The sequence below is a fragment of the Pezoporus wallicus genome, unplaced genomic scaffold, assembly GCF_028554395.1.
Source record: "Pezoporus wallicus isolate ANWC-B61680 ecotype Strahan unplaced genomic scaffold, APGP_CSIRO_Pwel_v1 contig_6899, whole genome shotgun sequence".
NCBI lineage: Eukaryota > Metazoa > Chordata > Aves > Psittaciformes > Psittacidae > Pezoporus > Pezoporus wallicus.
Genome location: NW_026638613.1, coordinates 3,335,067 through 3,359,869, shown reverse-complemented (window position 1 = coordinate 3,359,869; position 24,803 = coordinate 3,335,067). Strand labels below are relative to the sequence as shown.

Here is a 24,803-nt window from a genome sequence, read left to right as displayed (position 1 = left end):
TGTATTTTTGGGGTGATAGCTGAAGAAAACAGGGTAGCAGTACTGTCTGTTTTCCACCATTTAAAGCTATCCAAATCTCCAGTGCAATAGAGACTAGAGGACTTTTATCACTGCCTTTTTTCATAGGCAGCAGCACTGAAAACAGAGCTACAGCAGGAGTACGTTTGCGAGATGGCTAAGTTTTCACCTGGGAGCCAGTTGCTTAACAGAACACGTTGAAAATATCAGCCCTCTTTGACCAAAGAATGAGACTCTGGGTGAGCAAAGGCATTCAGCTGTGAAAAATGAACATTGAAAACAATGAAGTTTTCAGTTCTCCTACCAGGATGCAAATAAATGCCTGAGCTGTCAAGCTGGCGGTTCTGCTGGACCATTAGTTTAGTACAAAGGCATTCTGCAGGGCAGGGGATGACAGCTGATCCATCACCCAAGCAATCCTGCCCTTTGAGAAATACCTCTTCAGAACATACATGATACGTATTTTTAAGCCACATTATTTAGTGTCAGGCATGGTTCGTATATGGGCTTACACACCCGTATGATGTGAAAAGTGCATCATTGGAAGCCAGTTTCAAACTAATTTCCCTGTTGCTGGGTTGTGTCTCAGGTTTGCTCTGTGCATTGCCTCCTTTGATGCTTCCTGATGGGGTTTTACAGAATTCTCTCGTTGCAGCCTGCCAGGGGGACAGCTATGGGCCAGGCTGCAGCCACACATGTCAGTGTCACAACGGAGCGTTCTGTCATCATGTAACTGGGGCGTGCCTTTGTAGCCCAGGGTGGAAAGGGGCCACCTGCCAAGAAGGTACAATTGGAAATTCAACCCCCTGCCGGAGAATTACAGGAGGGAAAAATTACACTTCTACTCAGGGGGGCTTCACTGGTATTTTAATTATCAGCTAATTGTCCTGTGTTGTCATTGGTTTTGTATCTGCACAATTACACGGATTGGTCCATTAAATACATCTGTGACACCATGCTGCAGGGGCTAGGTGCAGGAACTTGGTTCTCTGGGCAAACTCTGAAACAGTCATAAACTGGAAAGAGAGCTGATTCTGAATGCTGATTAAGGGAGAAAAGGTCCATAAAACTCCCAATTATGACACTGAAATGAACCTCTGTTTTTTTTCTATGGCCTGCTTTACTGTCCCATGTGCCTGACTGATCCTCCTCATTACTGTATACTGTTCCAGACATAGCCTAAATCCAGAACATGTGTAAGGCATTGGGACTTCCAGCCTTGGCAATTAGACCAATACGTGTGACTCAAATACAAGCCCAACTCAGGGAACCTTAAGAAAAGAGGCTGGCAAAGAAAGGCTGCCCTGAGGCTTACATCCTAGTCCCTGCATACAAGCAGCTGGGAAACTTCAATCCATCCCTGATGCGGAAGGCTCTTTTTTTCTGTGCCTCCCCTGGGGGGTAAGCAGTGCCACAGAGCCAGGGATGCTGCTGTGGATGCTACTATGTATGCTGCGGTCTGGAGTCAGCACTAAAATTTTCTGGTTTACATGAAGGCCTCAAATACAAAACCAAAGCTAAAGTTAAAAAAGCTGTTGTCAAATACGAAGACATTGTCAAACATAACCTTTTTCTTTAATGATACATTGGGAATTTCTTTTCTCTTTGAATGTAAAGTGGTAGGTGTGTGTGTGAGGCTGGGTGAGCTGTCCTCTGGTAACTGCTTTTGCAGAGTGAGAACTTGCTCCTGTTAACATCTTAAAAAGATGTTATTCTAGGACATGACAGAGGTGTGTATTTTTTGTGCCAAAAAAAAGTAGGTTCTGTCCATAGGAATTGGTTGTGATGGGAATTAATAAACTTGCTTAATTAAAATTAGGTAAAATGTGCAATGTCATCAGCCAGCTGTGGGTAGCAGGATCAATTAGAAAAGGAGTTGTGATTTTAAGAGGACTACAAAGAAACTCTGAAAACAGGAAATCAGTAACTCCATTCCTTGGTGCTGAGAAAGCTGTTAGGAACCAAGAGATGTTTTTCGCAGGTGTGAACAGAAAATCTTGAGGCCTTTTGCTGGGTCACAGCTGATTCACTTAATCACTTATTTTGTTCCCAGACCAGTTTTACATTGGTCTGTGTTATTCCTTATCAGTCATGGCTTCATTTTTACTCAGTTGTACCTCCCACAGTGTCTGCGTGATCACCAGGGCAAGAAGGGGTGTAAGCTGGGAAAGGTTGCGTTTAACCTGTGTCCTTCTTCTACTTTCTTAATGGAAGGCTTTTGTCCTACCTCCTTTTCACAGCCTGTCCCACTGGATGGTATGGTGCAAACTGTCTCCAGCGCTGCATCTGCCACAGCCAGGCGACATGTAACCATGTAACGGGCGAGTGCCAGTGTCCCCCGGGTTGGAAGGGGATAGCATGTGAGCTGAGTGAGTCTCTTCATGTCCCCCATCCTTCCAGCACCTTGTTTTTGTTGCTGTGCAGGGAAGTTCAGTTCTGATGACAGTTTGAGACAGCTCATAAAAAGGAGAGGATGCATAGAGGGCTGGAGAGCACCAAGTGTGGAATGGCTGAAAAAATTGGGGTTGTTTAGTCAGAGGTGAGAAGACTTGAGGGGAGATATGGCGTTGGCACTTGAATATACAATGGTGCTAGAAACTTGCTGGACAGAGGAGAGGAGTAAGCTATTCTCTGTCCCTTCGGGACAGGGAAGATAGGTAACGAGCTCAATTTGAGGAGTAAAAAAAAATGTAAATCCTCCAAGAGGAAAACAAGTTATCTCTAGAGAATTTTGTTAAGGGAGGTTTCAAAATCTCCTTCACTGAAGGTTTTTAGGATGAGCCTATTTCAGAGGCATGTGTTTTTTCTGGAGTCCTTCCAGCTTGCCCCCCCCCCCAGTCAGTGTCCCCTGTTTCATTTCAGAGTGTGGGGACAGGAGGTATGGAGAGGGATGCGAGCAGAACTGTACCTGCCACCATGGGGTTTGTGAACAGCACTCAGGAAAATGCATCTGCCATGCTGGCTGGACTGGGGACAGCTGTGATGTTGGTAAGGGCAGTTTCTTCTGCAGATGCTTTGTTTGGACACTCTTCTGCAGTCAGCCATTTCTGCCTCCACAATGTGAAGTCATTTTCTATTTTGTATCTTAATTTTCCAGTGTAGGGCAATAAGAGATAATGCTGGTGTGAGCACTCACCGAGTATATTAGAAGCACCACAGGCAGGTCTCTACCCATCTGTGTATACACGCCCTTGTCCAAATCATTTTATGTCATAGAATCATAGAATAGTTAGGTTTGGAAAGGACCTTAAGATCATGTAGTTCCAACCCCCTGCCATGGGCAGGGACACCTCACACTAAACCATATCACCCAAGGCCTCGTCCAACCTGGCCTTGAACACTGCCAGGGATGGAGCATTCACAGCCTCCCTGGGCAACCTATTCCAGTGCCTCACCACCCTAACAGGAAAGAATTTCCTCCTTATATTCAATCTAAACTTCCCCTGTTTAAGTTTTAACCCATTACCCCTTGTCCTATCACTACAGTCCCTAATGAAGAGTCCCTCCCCAGCATCCCTATAGCCCCCCTTCAGATACTGGAAGGCTGCTGTGAGGTCTCCACGCAGCCTTCTCTTCTCCAGGCTGAACAGCCCCAACTTCCTCAGCCTGTCTTCATACAGGAGGTGCTCCAGTCCCCTGATCATCCTCGTGGCCCTTCTCTGGACTTGTTCCAACAGTTCCATGTCCTTTTTATGTTGAGGACACCAGAACTGCACACAATACTCCAGGTGAGGTCTCACAAGAGCAGAGTAGAGGGGCAGGATTACCTCCTTCGTCCTGCTGGTCACGCTCCTTTTGATGCAGCCCAGGATACAGTTGGCTTTCTGGGCCTTCTGTTCCCTGCCTGCTGAGAAAATGAAGGTATTGCTCTACCTTATGGGCACAACGAAGAACATGTAAAAGGGAGCGAGCTGTAAGGAGAGTTTGCCAGATCAGCCACATGCTGCTGTACCTCTATGGGCCATTGAGGGGGAGCTCATCAAATTGGACTGTGACAGTTCAGTTTGTACCAATCTTGCATGTGGTCCAGATTGCCCAGATTTGACATAGCTGTCTGGTGTGTTTAGGGCCATGTAAATCCCTGAAATAGAAATCTTGTAAGCAGTAGATATCAGATGACTTGAAATGGGCTTTCAGCTTTGGCATTGACATGCTGTGACTTTTTGCAAGCCACAAGCAATTTTCTGATGTCTCCTGCAGTGTGGAGGACTCATGGAACCTCACACACCAGCATAGCCTGTAAAGCCTTTGCAGTGCCCACCTTCCTTTTCTTTAGGGCTCACTTTCTCTTTGATCACTTTCCAGAGACCTGTGAGGTGGAAAGCAGTATGTGGACACAGCATATTTTCACCATTCAAACATCTGTTCCGTTGTGGATAACCATGCAAATGTGAATGGCATTGTCATCTGTATAGACACCATCTGGATTTGTACTCTTTGCTAGGACTAAGTCTTTACAAGCTTTCACATGCAGAATCATTAATAGCCAATACTAATTTTTTTAATATATTTTCAACTATGTTTTCTGGGCATGCAGTCTTCTAAATATACATCACCGTGTGCAAGAAGAACAATATTGGCTCATTTGCCAGTGACAGATGCTTTCCATGCAGCGGGAAGAGCTATTGCTTTCTCTGCTTCTCCTCACAGTCTGCCCCGTGGGATTTTTTGGCAAATGGTGTGAGGAGCAATGTGACTGCATACACGGCTTGTCCTGCCACCATCAAACTGGAGCATGTCACTGTGAAAACGGATGGAGAGGGAGGCACTGTGACAGACGTGAGTGTCTGCTGGGCATTTACGGAAGGAAGTTCAGGTCGGCATGTCCCTTACTCCCAAATCCAGAGCTGATGACAGGATCCTTTCATTCCTGCATTGCTCTGTGGGGTTGGTTTGGGAGTGCTCATGGGAATGGGTGCAGCAGATCCTTTGGAGGGAGTAACTTTGCAATGTCCTGTCGCTGTTGCAGCTTGCTTGCCTGGCCACTATGGTGTGGGCTGTGCCCAGAGGTGCCGGTGTCCCATAGGTACACCCTGCCATCACCTGACGGGTGAGTGTGGATGTCCTCCAGGATTCACTGGCTACAGCTGTGAGAAAAGTAAGTTCGTTATCAGAATACAAATACTTCCCTTGTAAATTAATTAAGAAACTAATTTCTTAAATAAAAGCCTGATGATACAATGCTTGAAGAGGGAGAGAACACCAGCCTCACAGCAGTGAAGATGGGCAAGCACTGCTTGTCACTCACACAAATGATTTGTCCACTTCTGAGCCTGTGCCTGACACAGTTTGGGCTGCCAGGTTTGCCCTCTCTCGGTTTGCAGCTCACAGGCTGGCAGGGAGAAGCTGGGGGCTAAACTGTATCAAAATAGGCTAAGGAGATGATTGCAGAGCCCAGCCCGCAGCCATTACTCTGCCATAGGTAAAGCACCAGCTCTTCTTTCTGTTGGCCTTGTCCCCATGAGAGACCATCTATTCCTGCTGTCAGAGCTCATGGAAATGTCATTATCTGTTTTTTCTTCAGTGTTGAGTTTGCCTGTCTGGAGCTGGCTTTGAAAATAGTGACCCCAGCTGCATAATTTTGACTTTGTTCTTCCTTACAATGTTTTGCCTAGCACTGCTTTAGCAAAACCAAAAACAACTGCAAAAAAGAATGAAAAGAATTGACATTGGTGTCCCATATCATCCACTAAAGGACTGTTAAATCCTGACCCACAACCAGGGCAACTTAATGAAACACAAGAATTAGCTGTGGAATGTCCAAAACCTCTAGGCAATAAGACTGTCAACAGGGCAAAAGAAACCTGTAAAGATGCTGGTGCTACGGCAGCTTTGTAAGTTTAAACTCCCTGCAAAAGGTAGAATGTCTTTATCCACATGCCTGATCCCTTGTGAATTATGCTGTTTTAGTCAATTCTGCCTGACATTTCCCTATGATTTTTCTAGTGACAAGAAAATTGTATCTTGCCCTTGACAGTTGGGCAGAAATTGACTGAACAAAACAAAATCAAGCAGTGAAGTAACCCCCAAGTAAATGTAATAAATCCAAAGTCCCAGAGGAGAGCATCATTTTGTAGGCAGGGCTTTTATTTAATAAATTTGAGCTTGAGCTTTGTTTGTGTTCTATATTTACTAAGACAAATTTAATTTATTGGTTTACATTTCCTCTTCCCCAAGCTTGTCCACCAGGCACGTATGGCAAGAACTGTAACCAAGTATGTCAGTGCTCTGCTGAGAATGAGGAATGTCACCCAGTGACGGGCAACTGCATGTGCCGCCTGGGGTACTACGGGGCACGCTGCAACATCCGTGAGTATCTTTGTGGGCTGCGCACTTTGTGAGCAAGGATCAAGTTATGCAGAAGCATGTGCTAGCATTCTGAGTTCATCTGTGTCAGTACCTTCAGTGTTGACTCAGATAAATATAGGTTAGTTATAAGAAGTAAATTATACTATAAGAAGTAAGCATAGACTGGGATAAATTTACAATGATAAAAATACCTGTATTAATTGCAAGGGATTAATGGGGAAAAAAGTAAAAAAGACTCATTTGCTAGCTAATTTCTTTACCATTTCATGCCACGCTGAAGAATATCAATATCATTCTCACATTTACACCTGAATACTGTGTAGCTCTTTCATTTCCAAATACCTAGGCCAAAATACTTCACAAAAACCTCTGACTGCTCAAGGAAGGACAAATGGTTATTAGAAAACAACAAGCTGCAATTGGCAATAAATCTAAGTGATTCGTAAAGTCAGTTAAGTTGTAGGGCCTTCTGAGGAGCAATCAAATTAAACAAATTGTTACTCAGGATTGAAAAATGGTGACTAGTGTAGAGGACAAATGCCAATTGGCCAAACACTCCATCATAAAAAGTATTACCAGATCCACATGCTGCATGCTGGTATTTTAGGACATCTGTAAAGTTGTTTCTGGCGGAATGTGGCAACTGATAAGAAACATATACCAAAGTATCCAATGAAAGAGACAGTTTATTACCTTTTTATTTACAACTTTAATTTTGTTTTTACTTCATGGCTCGTAAGTCTCATTTAAAAAAAAGAAAAAAAGCTGTGGTCTTTCAAGCTCTGTCTTTGGCAAACACTCGTTTTCTTTTCTTGGGAATCCAGTGTGGCTCTGTTTGGTTTGCTTGCTTTTTGGGGTGATATTTTGGATACAAAGGCCAGCTGCAATATATATGGTTGTAGTAAGGGTTAAACCTATGCTTTATTCCTTCAGTAGAAATAGGAAAGGGGCTTATTTTAGAGATGGGCATTTATATTATCATCATGTCATCACAAATTATTCTTTAAAATATAAATGTAAATGTAAGGATTGATTCTATCCTCCTTTGTGCATCAGTTCTCACTGTGAGATCAAAATCTATCTTTCAACATCTAGGCTAGAGCCATCTGGATCCATTATATATTAGATTATAATAAATGTTATAGTAGAGTGATAGTAGAGATCAACTTTTTAGCAGTATCATTTTAAAAGACTTAGTCATGGTTAGCCTATTATGTTTATGTAGCAATCTTTCAGTAGTCATTACCTGTGCATATAGTACTAAATCTCTGTAGATTACAGTAAATTATTAAGCTTGCTTAGATCCTTAAGATTTTATTTCAGAATTTTGAAATTTAAAGCATAATTACACTGAAGTCCTGATATAAAAAGAAATTACTTACAAAATGAAGTCTGTGGTTCACTGCATTCAGAGGGGATTTTGCCACAGAATTCTCTGTAGCCAGGATTAAACCTACAACATATGAGACACGAGCCTTCATGGCATTGTGTTCTCTTTGATTCCAAAAATACGTAATATTTTGTGCAGCAAATTCCTAATAAATACGGTTTTGTTAGATGTTTTCTGGAGAGGTAATGGAATGGTAGAGGCTCAGAGAGGGTGCATCTGTGTGGGCGTTTTTTTACCTATTCTCCCCTGTGCCACTCAGACTATTGCATAGACATAAAAGTTGATGGAAAACATGTTAAGAGTGAGTTATTTTTAGGTTTAGGTTAGTGGAGTGAGAGATTGCGGACCTGATTCTAAAGTGACTGTCTGATAACCAAGGATAGCTAGCATTACTTTGGCGGGAATATTGCATGTAGGGCTGCTCCAGGATGAAGAAGCATTTGATATAATATTAAAAACAGCATAGGGAGCTGCTCCCAAAGATGTGAAATGGGCTTCAGTCCAGTCAACATGTGGCTGGATGCTGCTGGAAATGTTTTCTGGCAACTATTGCTGTATTTATAGTACTGTGAAAAAGGGTTCGAGAAAGTATCTATAAAAGGTGTAGCTGGCTGGGAAGTCGAATTTCCAGGAGCCAAGAGCAACAAGGCTTTCATGTTCTCAAATTTTGGAGTGAAGAGCTGAAACAGTCTCTTGGTAGACAAACTAGCAATAAGGTTCCCATCAGTTGTCCATAACTCAGTGGACAGGCAGATCTACTTGAGTGAAGTTATGAATAAAAATCAGTAAGTGGTGGTGTAATGGATAAAAAAAACATGCTATGTTTCTGTGACATTTACTGGACTGGGTGAACTCTGAGCCAGAAAGACATCACCAGCTTCACCTTCAAGCAGTAGGTAACAGGATGCTTCAGAAGTGATTTTTTTGACAATGCAATTAATAACTGGTAAGCAAAGCCCCAGTGTATGCAGTTGGTATGCAAAGATTTAGGAGCTCTTGGTCATGGCAAACCCGCCGAAATCAGAAGGAAAAAATCAGGAAATGAGTTGTAAAATCTGGCTGCCACTCCTGCCGTTCTCCAAAAAACATAAGTCAGATGCACAGGAAACTGTTAAATTAGAAAATGTCTTTATGAGATAACTGGTGGTTAGAGGCTAACCCGCTTTATGAAGGCAGAACCTACTTAAATGGCAGGACACTTTGTAAATTACCCTAGCTACCTGCATAGAAGATCTACTACAAAATAGTAACAGATGAGATGGCCTTATTAATAATCATGTGAACATCATAGCTGATGTGTTTGCCCTGCTTGTGCTGCTCCTTGTTGAACCGAAATAAATAAAATGCTGCAAGGGTAAATAAATTTGTAAGGGGGGAGTTACTGCATCCCTTTCAGTAATGGAGCAGCTCTTGCTAGTGTTGAGCTGAGGAACAACTCTGAGGGCTTTGCCAGGGAGAAGCAACATGCTTGGGACTGTGGGAAACAGAAATAAAAAAAAGAGAAAAGCCAAATGATGACTGAAAGGAAAGGGAAAAGAGGAGAAACTCACTGAGAGTCCAATTGAATTATTGAATCTGGGTGTGTCCTTAACTTTATGTCTTGGTGTAAATGAAATAGATGTTGCAGGGCTCTCTCCTGGATGCCAGGGTTTGCACATGAAACAGATTTTATGTACAGACAGATGAGGCACTGATGACAAAAGTATTCAGAGAAGAAGCCATGTTTGAGAAGGGCTGGGGCAAATATCTGCATGGTATAAAAGTGTGTTGTGTTTAGTTCTTATGATCTGCTATCCTGATTCGAGGAGAAGCCAATTTTCCATTTTATTTTAAAAGACATCCCTTTAAAGCTTCATCATAAGCTCTCCCTCTCTATTCAATAGTTCAAAATATCCAGAGATTTCACTAGCTGCTCAGAGCACGCTTTCATGTCCTCAGAAAAGAGAAAAAAAAAAAAAAAATGAAGTTACTTATGCACAGATTGAGAGAGATCTGTTGCTTGGAGACATGTGCAAATATATATTCAACCAGATTTCCAAAGTAACCATACTCTTTCCTTTTTCCAAGGGAAGAGAAGGAAGGAGCAAAGAAATAACATGTGAATGTGGTAGCACTAGTGTAACAGTTCAATTATGATCATGTGGCTCTAAAAGCACCAGTTTCTCCTTATTCCAATGCAGTGAAAAAATTTGATAACCCGCATCTCCAGAGTTCAGTGATGGCACATTGAAGGCAACCCCGGCAGACACAGGCAAGTGCTTAGCAGTTCTGCCCACCTCTCCCTCCGTTCTGTGCTCCATCCTTCCAAAGAGTATCTTGAGGACATGAGCTAAGCATGGCAGATGCATTCATGTCTCCCTGATCTTGTATTCAGTGCTCCTTCAACATTAGCTGTCCAAAAACAAACCAGAAATATTTGCTACCACCTCAAAAACCTCTTCATGGACAGCTTGTTGCCATGTAACCCTGGTTTAGCAATCCATCCATGTTTCTTCTGGTTAATATGAAATACATCTGCTTTGTGATTTTAGTCAGAGAATTTTCTGGCTTTGCATTTAAACCATCTCTCTCCTGTGTCTATCTTCTGAGAAGGTATATTCTGAAATTTCATGTTATTGTCATGTGTACGGTTTCATCATCCTCCATGCACAGCACTAGATGTGCCAGAGCAATGCCAACTTCAGTTTGGAGAGAAAGAGTAGATTATAGGGAAAAGAAACTTTCTCCAACTTAAACATCTTTAAAAGGTGAGACCTGCCCCAGTATCCATAACTGGTCAGCTAAAATAACTGCTAAAATAGGCAGAGATGGAAAAAGGCTTTTCACCACCTCAGGCAAAGTAGGCTGTCACTGCTCAAAGGAAGAGGGACCAGGGCCCCATCTCCCCATCTCCGACATAGGAGGGAAAGGGTGAACAGGTTGATTTGGAACAGAAATCAAAGAGGAAAACTTCTGAAGAAGTGGGCTTGCATTTCTTGCTGCTGTCACACATGAAGAATGGGAGGAGCAGACAGAGCCAGGAGTAGCCAGACTGGGATCTGTGGCAGCAGTTGTTCCAGCTCTTCAGGGGTTTGCCATTGCAAGTCAGTGCTGCCTTGCTGCCCAGTGGACTGTATTGGCTGAGGCAGCTATCTGCTCGTCAGTGCCTCCTCCTGGCCCTCTAGAAGTGAATGGAGTTAGAAAATGAAAAACTTATTTTGATTGAAAGTAACAAAAATGCTTATGACATGAAATGCAAAGGGCTCTATAGCACATAGCCTAATTGCTGTTTTGTTCTTTTAAAATAGGGTGTCCAAAAGGTACTTATGGTTCAAACTGCCAAAACCTCTGTAAATGTATGAATGGAGGCCATTGCGACCCCGCATCAGGAACTTGTGATTGCACGCCTGGTTTTATTGGAGCCGACTGTAGTAAAAGTATGCCAACATTCATGTTCTGCTTCTTTCAAGAAACAGCAGAAAGAGTAATCTGCATAAGAGCTTGTCAGTAGAAAAACAGACAGATTCCAGCTACCTCCTCCTTGAATTGTAAATCAGGATTCCAGCTTTGTAAAAAATCTCTTGCAAAATATTTTCTCTCTCTTCTGCATGTGTAGAAGCAAGGACACTCATCCCAGGATTACAACCTGCTTGCCCAAATCTATTTCTAAAGCTAGCTCAGCATGAATTGCTCAAGTTCCTTCTTCCTGTCTAAAATTTCTAGGTTGAGAAATTAGCTCAAATATTTTGCTTCACACTGTGCTGCCATTAGTTTCAATAAATGGGAAAAAGATCAAGTTTTGTCATGGCAAAACTGGTAAAAACTCCATGGCAACTCTACTTTTACTTCTCTGTTTCAGAGTTAAATAGCGTGGCTGACTTTCTGTGCTATTTCCAAAGCTACGTTCTCTGTGAAGTTCTCTTCAACTTACTCACAGAACGGCAGTGTTGTAATATTTAGTAGTCTATAGCTTTGTTCTTCAGCAAAGGACAGCATCAATATTAAGGAAAGAAGGACTTGTCAGAAGTCTTCAGCTGGAAGGATGAGCAGCTGATATTCCAGTTGTACACTCACCTTTTTTGATAGGAAACCTACTGTATGTACCATGTGAAGCCATGGGTTATATTTATAACCTTAAGTAAAGTTTTAGAGAATGAAGCAGTTGTGTCTTTGGATGGGGTTTGGTTTCATAGTTGTTGCTTTAAAGCACACTAACTGGAATAAAACCAAAGCTAACTCTAAGATCCTGCCTATGTTAAAAATGAAAACTGACATTGGATACCCAGGGTGTTTAACAAAAGAATCTGTTTCCTTCAGCTTGCCCTGAAAATCGATATGGGAAGGACTGCACCCTGTTCTGTGCATGTGGTAAAGGTCAGTGTGACCCGCGCACTGGCAAGTGTACCTGTCCTCCCGGCCAAATGGGACCCAGCTGTCAGCAAGGTAACAAAGCAGGACCCAAGGTCATCTTGTCAGTTGATGGCATACTTGAAACAACCAGCAAATAGGACTCAGCTCCAAACAGTGTTTACAAGTGTGTTTCCCAACGTCTTTGCTTGATAACACTGCAGTTTGCTGTACTCTGCCCCTGTCCCTCTCCGCTCCACCACCCTGCCTTCCTCCTGCCCACATCTCACCTCTATGCTCCACCACATTTGATACCATTGCACCAGTTTCTCAAAAAAGCCAAAGCAACTCCTTTGGGAGACTGCAGTCCAAACAGAACATAAAGAAGGTGAAAAGGGTAGTTTGAACCACCTGACATGAGCAGTGTGAAGGAGCTGTGGTTAGATGGGACCAAATTTAGAAGCAAATTGCTTTAGCTTAAAGAAATGAATGGCAGAGATTTGAAGAGGGCGAGTTGAGAGATGAAACAAAGGAAGGAGAGCAAAGGAAGTGAATGTGGAATTAAGCCAAGTGAGAAGCTATGGTGAGACAAAGTGTTTGGTTGAAACTGCGAATAAGCATGGAGTAGAGTGTCCCACAGCTCTCTGCAGACACAAGGCACTTGGGATATTCTGTGGGGAGCATGTGTTTATATTTTTTCCCTGTCACCTTCATCATTTGGGATGCTAACCTTTTTTTTTTTTTTTTTTTTTTTTTTTTCCAAACTTTGTTAATTCTCTGTAGTGTGTCCCCAGGGACAATATGGCCCAAACTGCCTCCTGACGTGTACCTGTCAGAATGGTGGTATCTGTGACCATGTGGATGGCAACTGCACTTGTGGGCTCGGCTGGACAGGAAAATTGTGTGAGAAAGGTAATTTTCTGCTTTGATGATAGTGAATGTGTGCATTCAAGCAAGGGTTCACGGTCTCTACAGATACAGACCCACAAAAGGGGACAGTTTTTGCTCAAGTAGACTCCCTTCCAGCTGCATTCATGTCTTACCTTCTCTCACACAGAACTGTCCCTAGTTAAAGCTTTAGGTCTTTTTTTTCAGAGACAGTTATCTTCTGAGTCCTGCTTTGTAAGTTTTATAAATTCCTTTACATGGACTCTTTCTTCTCATGTCCAACTTTTCGTATTATTTTGTTCCATGGCAACATTGTTTTGTATCTTCTTTCCTGTGCTCCTCCAAGGTCAGCAGAATCCTACATCACCCTGCTCTCTTGTTATTCTCTTCCCTTTGACACTGGAGTGCAGTTCAACTTCCCATGTATTGACTTCCCTGCTAGTACAGTTCTGACAACATCTGTCAAAAGCAATTGAGATTGTCCTGCTATTTCTCCCTTACTACTCCATGACAGCTTTTTCTTACACAAGACACAGCTCATTAAAATGTAATAAGCTCAGTTTTTTCTCCAGAAACCCTCCTGTCAGTCCTGAGTACAGTTTTTCCACATCTCTCCTTCTGTCCATCTCCCAAAAATCATTCCGCATTTCTGTGTTCTCGTTTTTCTCTCTGTACATGAGAGATATCTGTGTAGTTATGGATTTAAATGTTCAGGAAACCATGAGTTTACTGGTATGAAATAAAAACTCATTCTGAGTTCACATTCAAGACAAATGTCACCATTACATTGTAACTGCCATGGTGCAATACATATTCCAGGCCCTGACTTACAGCCTTTCTGTTCCTGACATCTGTACAGTACGTGCACCTCAAACTCTGTACTGACCTTTTCCAGGAATTGGTCGTTTTAAGGAAGTATTCCTATCTGAAGTGTCATATAGAAATTACACTTTTTTAGCAGCATTCTTTAATGTAATTGTTTCACTTTGAACCTCAGGAGAAGACTCAGAGACCCATTTCACAGATACATGTGTTCAGAGAGAAAAGGAATGATGTTAATTAAATGGAGCCACTCACATGTGAATACCACTATGGACAGGCACTAAAAAATGCAGTTTACCAATAACTGGCTAACTTTGCATTGTGTAGGCCACCTGTGTTCACCTCTGTTTGTCCATTCCTTGAAATCTCTGTAATGACCCGTAGGCTGCATTTGGGTTGCAAGGCCTCAGTAGGTCACGCAGGTGTCACCATGTGGAGCAGCATGTTGCGCATGTATCTTACAGATGTGCTTAGGTTAAATATCTCTGAAGACATCATATAAGGGACTGTGTGTTATATCACTAGAAAGAGCTTCAAGGTTTATCTTTTGAGAGAAATAACCAAATTATTGGAAAACTGAGTCTTGATTTCCCCAGCAGTGTGGTTTTGACTGTGTTTTGACTAGAAGTCGAAGACTGCTAAACAGGCATCCTTTTTCTAGTGATTAGATATGATGTTCTTTAAAGATGTTGTCTGACATTTGCAGAGTTATGAGCCTTGATTATTTGGACTGACACACTTATTTAAGTTGGTCTGCTCAGATTCACATTATCCCAGCAGTGGGAAGTGAACCTATGCAGAAATAATGTCTAGGTTAATTACATTGGCACAGTCGCTTTTGCATGACTTGACTTTCAGTAATTTGAGACATATTTAGTTCTGTAAAAGCAGATATCTCATTATACATGGAAAGTCTCTTGCTATTCGTGAAGGAGAGATCCCCCAATTTTATTAGGAATTGGAATAGTCTGAACTCCAGTCATAACACAGAGGAGGAAAAGTTTCATGTTCTCTTTCACACTTTCTAAGTGCCTAAAATAAATTATTGCTGTAGATTAAAAAAAAAAAAAAAAAAGATACCATTGATGCCATTTCCTGAGTGGCTTTACAATGTGATGTGTGTTCAACATCAACTACGCTAACAGACAAATTTTACAAGATGGACTGTAAAAAGTACAAGGAAATTGCTGTCTGAATGTCTATATAATATAAAAAAAAAATCCTATCCAAATATGTATACTTACTATACATCATACAATACATACAATACATCATAGTTGTGCAGAAATGCTGCATCTTCATAACAAATGTTCTCCTTGGGTCTGCAAGTTATTGTATGAACTATCACATAAGAGCTTCTCTGGGTGAGGTTAGTGATTATTTTTGTTTGTCTGTTTTTCTCTCCGTGTTCTGCCAGCAGAATGTCTGCCAGGGAAGTATGGGTCTGGCTGTGTCTTAGACTGCTCATGCCAGCACAACGGCACCTGCGACAGATTCACAGGCTGCTGCCAATGCCCTGAGGGTTACTACGGCCACTCATGTGAGCACAGTAAGTGGAGGCACTCTGGGTGCCCTGTTTTCCGAGTGATGGGACGTGGCTGGCGCTTCGGAGTAGTCACAGAAACTCCTTGCTAGTTCAGTTGAAATTTTTGGTGTGTCCCAGATCACCCTGCTGCTCCAGATCTGAGTAACTTGCATATCTCTGATGCTGGGGCAGTACAAGTTTGAAAGCACCTGGCATTGTTAGAGTTAATGGTAAATATAATTTCTGTTGGCTCCCAGGGGATGTAGCTGAGAATACAGAGAATTTTTAAGAGGTGTATGTTTTTCTTCATAAACCGTCCTCACTTGATACTTTAATTTTTTTCAGGGTGCCCCCTTGGATTTTATGGGCTAAGCTGTCTTCACACGTGTGCCTGTAAAAATGGAGCAAGCTGTGATGCAGTGACAGGACAATGCACTTGTCCTTTGGGTTATCAAGGTGTACACTGTGAAAAAGGTACTCGTACTCTTCTGATGTAAAATTAAAAATAAACAAACCAAACCAAAAAACAAAAAAAAAAACCAAACAACCCAAAACAAAACAAAAAGCAAACAACAAATCAACAAATGAAAAAAAAAAACCAAAAATAAAACTCATAAAGCTCCATGCCATTACTGAAATACTTGTCTGTTGAGAGTAACTTCTTCCATGTTTTAAGGTTTACGAATATCCTGAAATGTTAAATTTGGGATAGTTTACCTGTTATATAGCTGGGTGTCCTCATTTCCTTATAAATTAACTAATCTGGTTCCGATTAATATGGTGAAAGTCCTGGTCTCCGTGATGTCTTGCAACAATGAGTTCCACATGTTTATTAAAAATAAGTCCTTTTTACTGATTCTAAATTTGCTTCTAAAACTCCAAATAAGATTATTAAATAGGTGCATGTCAGATCTGTTGAGTGTTATGGAATGGTCTTCAAGAGAGTTCTAATTAAAAATGAAAATAAGTGCCAGTTACATTTCTGGGACAGATTTACAGATACCTTTGATATGTTAGATTAGACAAACCCAACATAAAGAGAGTTTATAAATATAAATATGCCTATTCCACTGTGTTGGATTCTTTATTAAACTTGGCATTTACACTAGCTTCAGTGGAGAGTTTATGGGCTTTCCTCTGAGACATCCCGGAAAATCTCCTCTGGCTTAATATATGTCTTGCTATTCAAATATGTGTCTAAAAAAGCACTCTTGCTCTCAGGCTGTGACAGGGGCTGGTTTGGAGAGAGGTGCCAACATCAGTGCGATTGCGGAGATGTTCCTTGTGATCCAGAGACTGGGAAGTGCCTCTGCCCACCTGGGAAGACTGGAGAAAAATGTGACATTGGTAAGGGGAATATTTTCTGACTCTGTATAGTTAAACCAATCTGAACTGTTGTCTAAGTGTACCTATAAAAGGACATTTGCTGGTATTCAGGAACACATTGTTCGTAGCAAATTACTCTTACGGATTATCAACAGCTTTATCAACAGGCTGTACCGCTTGATTTAGTCAATATTTAAATGGATACACTGACAGGAAAACTGCTCATGGGTCTGCTGTAAAATGTCATTTGCCTTGAGTTTTGGGGAGCACATGCTGGTGAAGAATATACCACGAAGCTCACATCTCTGCAGATGTAGTGGGGAAGGAGGGATCTTACTACAGTGTGTTTTGTCACATGGACATTTGTGACCCTTTTCAGACCAATGCAAAAGTATATCCAGCTCCAGGTTTGCTTCCCTGGGAAGGGGGCAGAATCCCTGTGATGAGGCTAGCAGAGCTGTAGCAGCTATGCCTGCCTGTAGGATTCATCAGTAGTCCATGAACATTTAATCCAAATAAAATTCCTTCATTTGCAGCATGTGAACTTGGGCTATATGTTTGGGAAATGGTTGCCTACAAGAGCAGAATTATTTTGTAGGTGAGAAAATTTTCCAGTAGGGAAGACTAGTCCCACCACTGTGTCCTGATGAGATGGTGGCAGAGCTGAGAGGCAGCAATGGCAGGCAAGATTCTTGGGCCAAATTCACAGTTATGACGGAGTACATTTAAGGTAATAATTGGAGCAAAAGGAATTGCAGCAGTTTAAACAAGTGTAGGAAGAGATTTGTGATCTTAATGCTGTGGCAAACGAGGTAAAAGGAGTGAACACTGGAAATTCACGCTAGCAACCATAATCCTCCTGAGCCTTCAAGTCACAGTGGGGAAATATTGTTTCTCCTTTTGTTCTAGGATAGGGCAGGAAGCAGCTTTAAACAGCCTGTTATTAACGTAAAGTAATTGCTAGGAGTTTAAGCGCCAGTGCAACCTGCAAAACTGAAATGGGAAAGGATTTGCTTCCCTCTCCACACTGTCCTGTGGTCAGAAACCAAACCCACCGATACTGCAGGGGCTGCTCCAGTGGGGTACATCAGCCACCCCAACGGCCAGCCTGGTACTGGATATCCAGGGGCCTTTCCAGCAACATTTTAGGCAAAAGTGGAACACAAGGGGGAAGCTCAGCACCAAAAATGCAAACCAAGTTTTTGTATCTTGCAAACTCTAGTAATCATTTTTATTTTTCTTAAATCATCAGGGGTAGCCCCCATCCATGAAAAGCTGTTATGGGCTAGGTTTTATTTGCATTTTTATTTTCAATTAGGCTCAGTTCATCTGTGATATAACTGTGAGCAGCTGTGACTGTGCAGCAGCCATAAAGATAAAAGGCCTGATTTTAATTTGAACTCTGGTAAAGCACCCATTAAACAGGCAAAATGTTAATTAAAAAAAAAAGAGAGAGAGAATATAACAGACTTTTATGGGCACTCTTTTTCTGTAGTAAATTAACATTGCAGACTTTCAAACAGATGTCTTAAATACACATTGTTATTAACATGAAAATGTGGTATTACATAAATTAAAATCAGGTCCAGAGGTGTTTGAGGCGACCTTTCCTCATAACATTTGCTAATTGAAAAGGCCAAGCTCTGAGCACACAGGGAGAGTTCTCCCATGTGTTGGGGCTGCAGCTGATGCACGGCTTAGCCACACTTTAATTTACCTAATGGTGCTTGTGTGAGAAAGCAAGCACTTTGATTATCTACAGTATTTTCTAGCGAGGTGAGGGAGAAAGGGCTGTTGTTTACAGTGTATTTAGCACCCTGCCTTGTGACCTGCTGCCAACTTTTGCTTCGTGCCTGTACTCTCACTGCATTAAAAAATTGCAGTGAGGATTTATCAGCCTAGGTATGAAATGTGTTTGTATTTGGAAGTGAGACATTTTGTAAGTTTAATTTGCCAGGAGTCAAGTAATGGGTGTAAGACATAAAAGTCTGTGTAAAATGGATTAATTTTTAATTCCCCATTCTTTGCGTGAAGGGTCTTTGCTGGCACACAATGTGACAGCCAAGCCATGCAGTGGAGAGATGCAGGAGATAGCATGGATCCAGGATGCTGATGGTAACTTTCTTGAGTAGATCTCAAGATTTTTTCTGTTGGGCTGTCAACCCCTGTTTTTACACCAGTAATGATTTCCATTCTGGGAACTCTTTTAGGACAGCTGGGCTGCAGTTTGGGCAGACGAAACTTGAAGATTGCAAAGCTTTCCAAGATGTCATGGTTTAATGTTACCAGATGCATCTAAGTAGCTTCCTGATCTCAGAGAACAGGGAGACTACTAGGGGAACATTCACCCTCTTCCAAATATTTCTGTTCTTCTAGAATGCAGGTCAGACCAGTATGGCCCCAACTGCTCCCTACGATGCCAGTGTGCCAACAAATCCCAGTGCAATCCGTACAATGGGAACTGCGTATGTCCAGCAACATGGATGGGACCAACCTGCAAAGAAGGTAATGCAAGCTGGAGAAGTGCAGCCTTTCTTAGTAGGAAAAATCACACATCGACCATGGTGGTGGGCAGTGGACCATTTGTATGGGAGTATCAACCCACCATGCAAACATGGTGCAGGATTCCTGAGGCTACCTCCAGCACAGCTGTGCCAGAGTGTGGTACCCTCTTCTATCACTGTTCTATTCCTGCCAGTATGAAATCTTGCCCTGAAATAGTTGATATCCACACCCTCTGTAAAATGAATAAGGGGGCTTGCTTGCAGTACATGCCACCATATTCGCTTACTTTTTGTAAAGCTGTCAGGTTTTGAAGAGCATGGTGAGACATGATAAGACAGATAAGTAGACAAAGCATTGGAAAATAGATTTGGATTGATTTCTGAGCATGCTCAAAACCTCATCACCCTATCACAAAAGGGTTTTGTTTTGGGTTTTGTCTTTTTTGGTTTTTTGGTTGGGTTTTTTTAGATAATTTTTATTCTTAGCAAGATATAGTACTGAGTGAAAGTTTCCTCCCACTTGTACTCTAATCACATCTGGCTTGATGGTGATACCATATAGTTCTGCATTTAGTTTAGGAAGTACCTCTCCACTTGAGAGATGTTTTACTGTTTTGCCTTCTCTTTGCCCCTGTGAGGAGGCCAGTGTAACTCAGTCCTCTACATTCTTTTGAAGAGTACCATTTATTGAATTATGTAAGTGTAAATTGTATAATGTATAATCTCTGTAATATTTCAGTATTATATTATACAGACCTGAAACTGTGTTTCTACTTAATTCTCTAGGTGGCCCTCCGAAGCTTCCTTTTTATGAAGAACAAACTCAAGAAAGAGGGAATATTTTTCCAAGAGCTCTACAACAGTAACATTTGGACTAATAAATGAGCTGTTTTATATGCACAGACGGTATTTGAATTTGGATATGAAAACAGTTATTCAATTCAGCTTGAATTGTACCAAAATATTCACACTTCTTATGGAAGACTGCAGAGGCCATTTAGTAGCTGGTTCCTTTTAAAAAGTTGGATTTCTTTCATGTATCTATTCCTAGCCTCTTACCTCTCCATTAATCTGCCCTGGACATTCTTTCTGATATAATTCATTGTTTGAAAGCTTGGGCAAGTTTTTAGTAAGACCAGCTCCGAAGAGTGTCAAGATAAGCAGTATATAACATATTGACATGCAGAGAGCCACAACATGTATAAGTGGCTTTCTAAACCCACTTAACAACCAGCGTGAAGTTTAACAAGCGTTTCACAGATTATGAAGCCAGTATGGATTCACTGCAAAATGGCATTGCACAGAAACTAGTGGGATTCACCAAATTAATTCCTTTTTGAATAACATGTATGTTCTAGAAAAGCATTCAGTCTAATTTTACACCTGCAATTGAAGGAAAAGCGACCACAGTCCTTGATCAGTTGTTAATTAATTTATGTTCCGCATTTCTAGTGTGGATTGACTGATTGGAAGGCCTCCATCTAGATCTTGCTTAGGTCTGAATCTGTCTTCCAAACGGCATGGTGTCATCTGTCAGATTATTCTGGCTTTCTGCATCCTACCACCTTGTCAGTTGAGTTTCTTGGTGTTTTGTCAAGTCAAACTCTGCAGCAGTTCTCATCAAAGAGTACCTGCTAACATCGAAAAGACTTTTATCTGGGATGGAGAAAGCAGACAGTAAGCAAGGATAGATGTTTAAAGATAATCTGTGTTCTTTATATAAAGGATTCTAATATGCACTTACTGCACAATACCTCAATTAAGTCAGCTTTAAAATGTCCTGATACCATTCAACAGCTGCTATTGGTCACTTAATAGAACAGAGACATTTTGGTGCTATTTTGTGTATTTAGACACATTATTCTTTAATACAGGACTATGTCATTATATAGAAATGTTCTCTATTTTAATATTCTGCATTAACCAGACTAAAACCTTTCAGAGTGCCTCTTTATACTACTTTTTAGGTTAGGAGTTACAAAATCTGTGTTGTAACCTGTTGAGTCTGGCTGTATCTGAAGTGCACTTATTAAAGGGCATCAGGACCATGGGCTCAGTAGACAGGTATTACAGGCAGTACCAGGTCTTGGATTCATTCATATCGCCGTTTGCACATCATAACAAATTGCAACTCTGCAAGAAAAGATAATTGTCTTAGAAGAGACAAAGTGACAATACTTGATGCTAACCTGTGATTTTCAAAGATGATGATTGTTGTTGCAGTAGGATAATGAGAAGGTGAAGTAACAGTTTTAGCCCATGGTTCACCTCAGGTCTTAAATACATCTACAGTCAGTAACTGTCCAGTAAAAAACAAGCAACACTTGCTCACCTGTGAGTTTAATTCAAACTGTGATCTGCCAGGAGCAATACAAGTTTGGCTGGTATTTTTCAATGCTGGTCAAGGCTCATGCTGATCCCCTGTCATTTCCTCTTCAGAGTTGTGAATCACTGGAAACTTTACTCAATGTAAATATGACAAAATGGCTGTTGTCCCAAAACCAGTCAGAAGCGTGTGGCTCTCAGCAGGGCTTTACTATCAGCTGTGACATTTTAAATGTTCTTTTGGAGGTGTGGTGGCCTGAGTCTGAATCTGCAATTATGTGAATTTGGAGCAATTTCACTAAACTGGAACTGATAAGGTAAATCTTGTGTGAGACAATTAGGTAAAATGCTAGCAACTGCTGGGGAAGAACAATCCAAGTTAAGCAATTGACATATTTTGATCTTAACTATGTGTTTACCACAGAGCCAAACTACAATGGTAATGAAAACATTGCATTATATTAATGATTTTCCATAGAATCGTAAAGTTCAGTTGTAAAGACCTCTGGAGTTCCAGGCTTCTCTACAAAACCTGGTCAACTTCAAAGTCAAATAAGGTTGCTCAGAGATCCTCCAAGTTGGGTTCTGAGTGTCTCCAAGGATGAAGATCCCACCAACCCTTGAGCTTCTGTCCCAGTGAAAATTTCATGCTCATGATTTATTTTTTTTCCTTCCTGGTTTTTAATCAGAATTTACTAAGTTTCAGCTTTGGTCCACTGCTTCTCATCCTTTCAGCATGCATCTCTGTCTTCATCTCACCTACAGCCCCCATGGGGTAGTTGACAACAGCAGTAATGCCTCCCCTTGGTCTTTCCTTCTGAAGACTGAGCAAATCCTGCTCCCTCAGACCCACCTGTATCAGCCCAAATACCTTGATGGCCTTCCACTGTTCCAGTATGTCGGACATTTCAGTCTAGGGAAAGATGCCCAATGACTGGTGTGGTTACTCAGCAGCTAATGCATAAACCCCAGAAATTACATTTTGCTGTTTGACAGCAGTTTATAAAATGTACTGTTTTTTTCTTATCTGTGTATACTGATCTGTGATTACAGTAGCTAATCAAAGAGGAAACCTTTCTCAAGCCATAGTATTTACATGTGTGTATACTTGTTTATGTTTTCCACAGTACCTTGATAATAGAACTGTAAATATAAAGGAAAGATTTTTGTATTATGTTTTTTTAAGGGATGTCACAATTTTAAGTACATGATGAAACACATATTTTAAGTGACTGATGCTGAGCCTGTGCCAATGAATGAGAGGCCCAAGTAGATCTGCCTGGGAAATTTTCAGCAAACTTTTTATTTAAATCAAAAAATACCAATTCATACAAAACCATTCGCATGTAATAATCTTTTTTATTTATTCCTCCTTCAAAATACTTCTTAGCTTCTTTATGTTATTGCCTTGGGGAAAGAAGTTCATTTCAGTGCCATTAAACAGATCATTCTGATTCAGGGCTCAATATGACTTTTTCAGAGTACACTCATATAAAGGTAAAAATCAAAAATATTTCAAAAATATTAAAATATGAAGTTTGATTGGGTTTTGAACATTTTTTTTTTCTTGGTTCTCTGTGAAGGTATTCACTTTTCACAAGGCAAGGAAAATTTTTACAGGATGTTTTCTAGAAGAAGAGCCCAACCTTTATGTCATTTTCTATTAATTAAGGAAGTTTACTTGCTTGCAATCTCATTCATATGTTTTGATTCTGCTCCTTACTGCAGATTAACAAGAATACCTAATTCTGTGCCTGCAAAATAGTCTTTATTAGTTAGCATGGACTTTTTTAATAGAAAGTCTACTAAAACAGCCTTTCCATAGGTTAATCTTGTGGCAAGTGAGTGCAGTTCCTACTAAAATAATACAGCTGCTCATTTGCTTCATCACATTCCAGTGAAAGACAGGCTGATACTGTCCTGAACTGGAGCTGGTTGAAAATTAAAGGGTTTACATTTAAATTTACGTCCATCTTCCACTTTGTAGGAATCTTTTCTGGCTGTCCATTTCCCAGAAGGCTGAAGTTATTAGACTTTCTCGAAAAGATCACTGTCTGTATTCCACTGTAGTATGCTTGCATGCATAGATAAAAAAATTCAGAAAGACACTCAAATAATTTCGGCCATGCAGTTTCTGTGCCAAATCCCACTCTTTTACCTTGTTGTGTCCCAGATAACCTCGGTTTGAGAAGAGTGGATGTGACATGAGTGTAACTCAGTGGGTCCAGCAGAATCATACTCAATGTGAATTCATGAAACCAGAACATGTTTTAAGTTAGTCTTCAGTATTTATAACACAATCCTCATAGGAAAACAATCAGAATTTTAAAAATCCCCACTTCCCCTGCCAAAAATTCTTATTCTACTTTCATCCTTTTGATGTTGAGGAACCATAGCTATTAAAGTTTGCCCAGATTTCTTGCCAATCATGTTATTTTGATTGGCTGCAGATTTCTGTTTGTGTGAGTAATAACCATCCTAGTGTCAGGAGTTGCCAAAGGGACAAACATGGAAATTATACCTTTATGTAATCCCCAGAAGAGCCAAAGACACATTTTGGAGCCATCATGGCTTTGTACTGTTGGTCTAATGGTGACAAATAATAGAGTTTAGCTTCTTATCAGAGCAAAGAAAAGCTTAGGGAGAGTTCTTGAGAGAACCGATAGACCAAGAAACCTCCATCTTCCCTCCTTTGTATTAATTTTATGTATCTGTATAGTTAGGCCAGAAACCTTCTCAGTGCCCAGTTCTTTAAGAACTTCTCCTGCATGTTGACCTGTGGATAACTGCAGCATGAGCTGCAACTGTTCCCAGTAATTTTTTTGCAGTGTCAAGCCTTTAAATTCTAACACTGTGTAAAGCAATTTCCAGTGGTACACACCAAATCTCAAATTTGTAGAGCATAAATTGATCATTCTGTATTTTTATTGCTTTTAATAAGCACTTGCATAGCAGTATTATGTCTCTGTGAATATGTAATCCCTCTTCAAAGAATATGTGGGATATCTCTTGAAACTGTACTGTACTTTCTGTTGTAGACATATCATAGTGAAAGAACACTGATTTTTTTTCTTTTTTTTATATAAACATGTCATTAAAACTTGTTCCTGTTTTCTCCTTATTGATAGTCTTAAAGCAATAGGCTTCACATTCAGAGCAAGCACACTGAAATCACACCTGCTTTTAGTAGCTTGTATAAAATAATGGCCTATACATAAATGGGTTTATACGTGATCCCTGACCAGACCAACTTGTCCAGTGACCGAGCCTGGTAAATAGAGGTTTCTGGCACTCAGAGTATTAGAAATATTCAAAGCATAGCATAAATCTTGCTTGAAGGGGATGGTTATGAAGTGTAACATTTCTGGAA

At 40.9% G+C, this 24,803-nt stretch overlaps 1 protein-coding gene across 1 annotated transcript in view; it reads left to right on the top strand.

Annotated features, from left to right (window-relative positions):
- Positions 1-20,010, top strand: part of LOC130600356 (multiple epidermal growth factor-like domains protein 6) — a 204,263-nt gene extending 184,253 nt beyond the window's left edge. The window contains exons 25-38 of the mRNA XM_057411612.1: positions 674-802; positions 2,259-2,387; positions 2,881-3,006; positions 4,669-4,797; positions 4,988-5,116; positions 6,196-6,327; positions 11,005-11,133; positions 12,014-12,139; positions 12,827-12,955; positions 15,171-15,302; positions 15,624-15,752; positions 16,500-16,625; positions 18,981-19,109; positions 19,895-20,010. Coding sequence (XP_057267595.1) covers positions 674-802; positions 2,259-2,387; positions 2,881-3,006; positions 4,669-4,797; positions 4,988-5,116; positions 6,196-6,327; positions 11,005-11,133; positions 12,014-12,139; positions 12,827-12,955; positions 15,171-15,302; positions 15,624-15,752; positions 16,500-16,625; positions 18,981-19,109; positions 19,895-19,974 — 1,754 coding nt within the window. The 3' untranslated portion in view covers positions 19,975-20,010. The remainder of the gene's footprint in view (positions 1-673; positions 803-2,258; positions 2,388-2,880; positions 3,007-4,668; positions 4,798-4,987; positions 5,117-6,195; positions 6,328-11,004; positions 11,134-12,013; positions 12,140-12,826; positions 12,956-15,170; positions 15,303-15,623; positions 15,753-16,499; positions 16,626-18,980; positions 19,110-19,894) is intronic.
- The last annotated feature ends 4,793 nt before the right edge of the window (positions 20,011-24,803 follow it).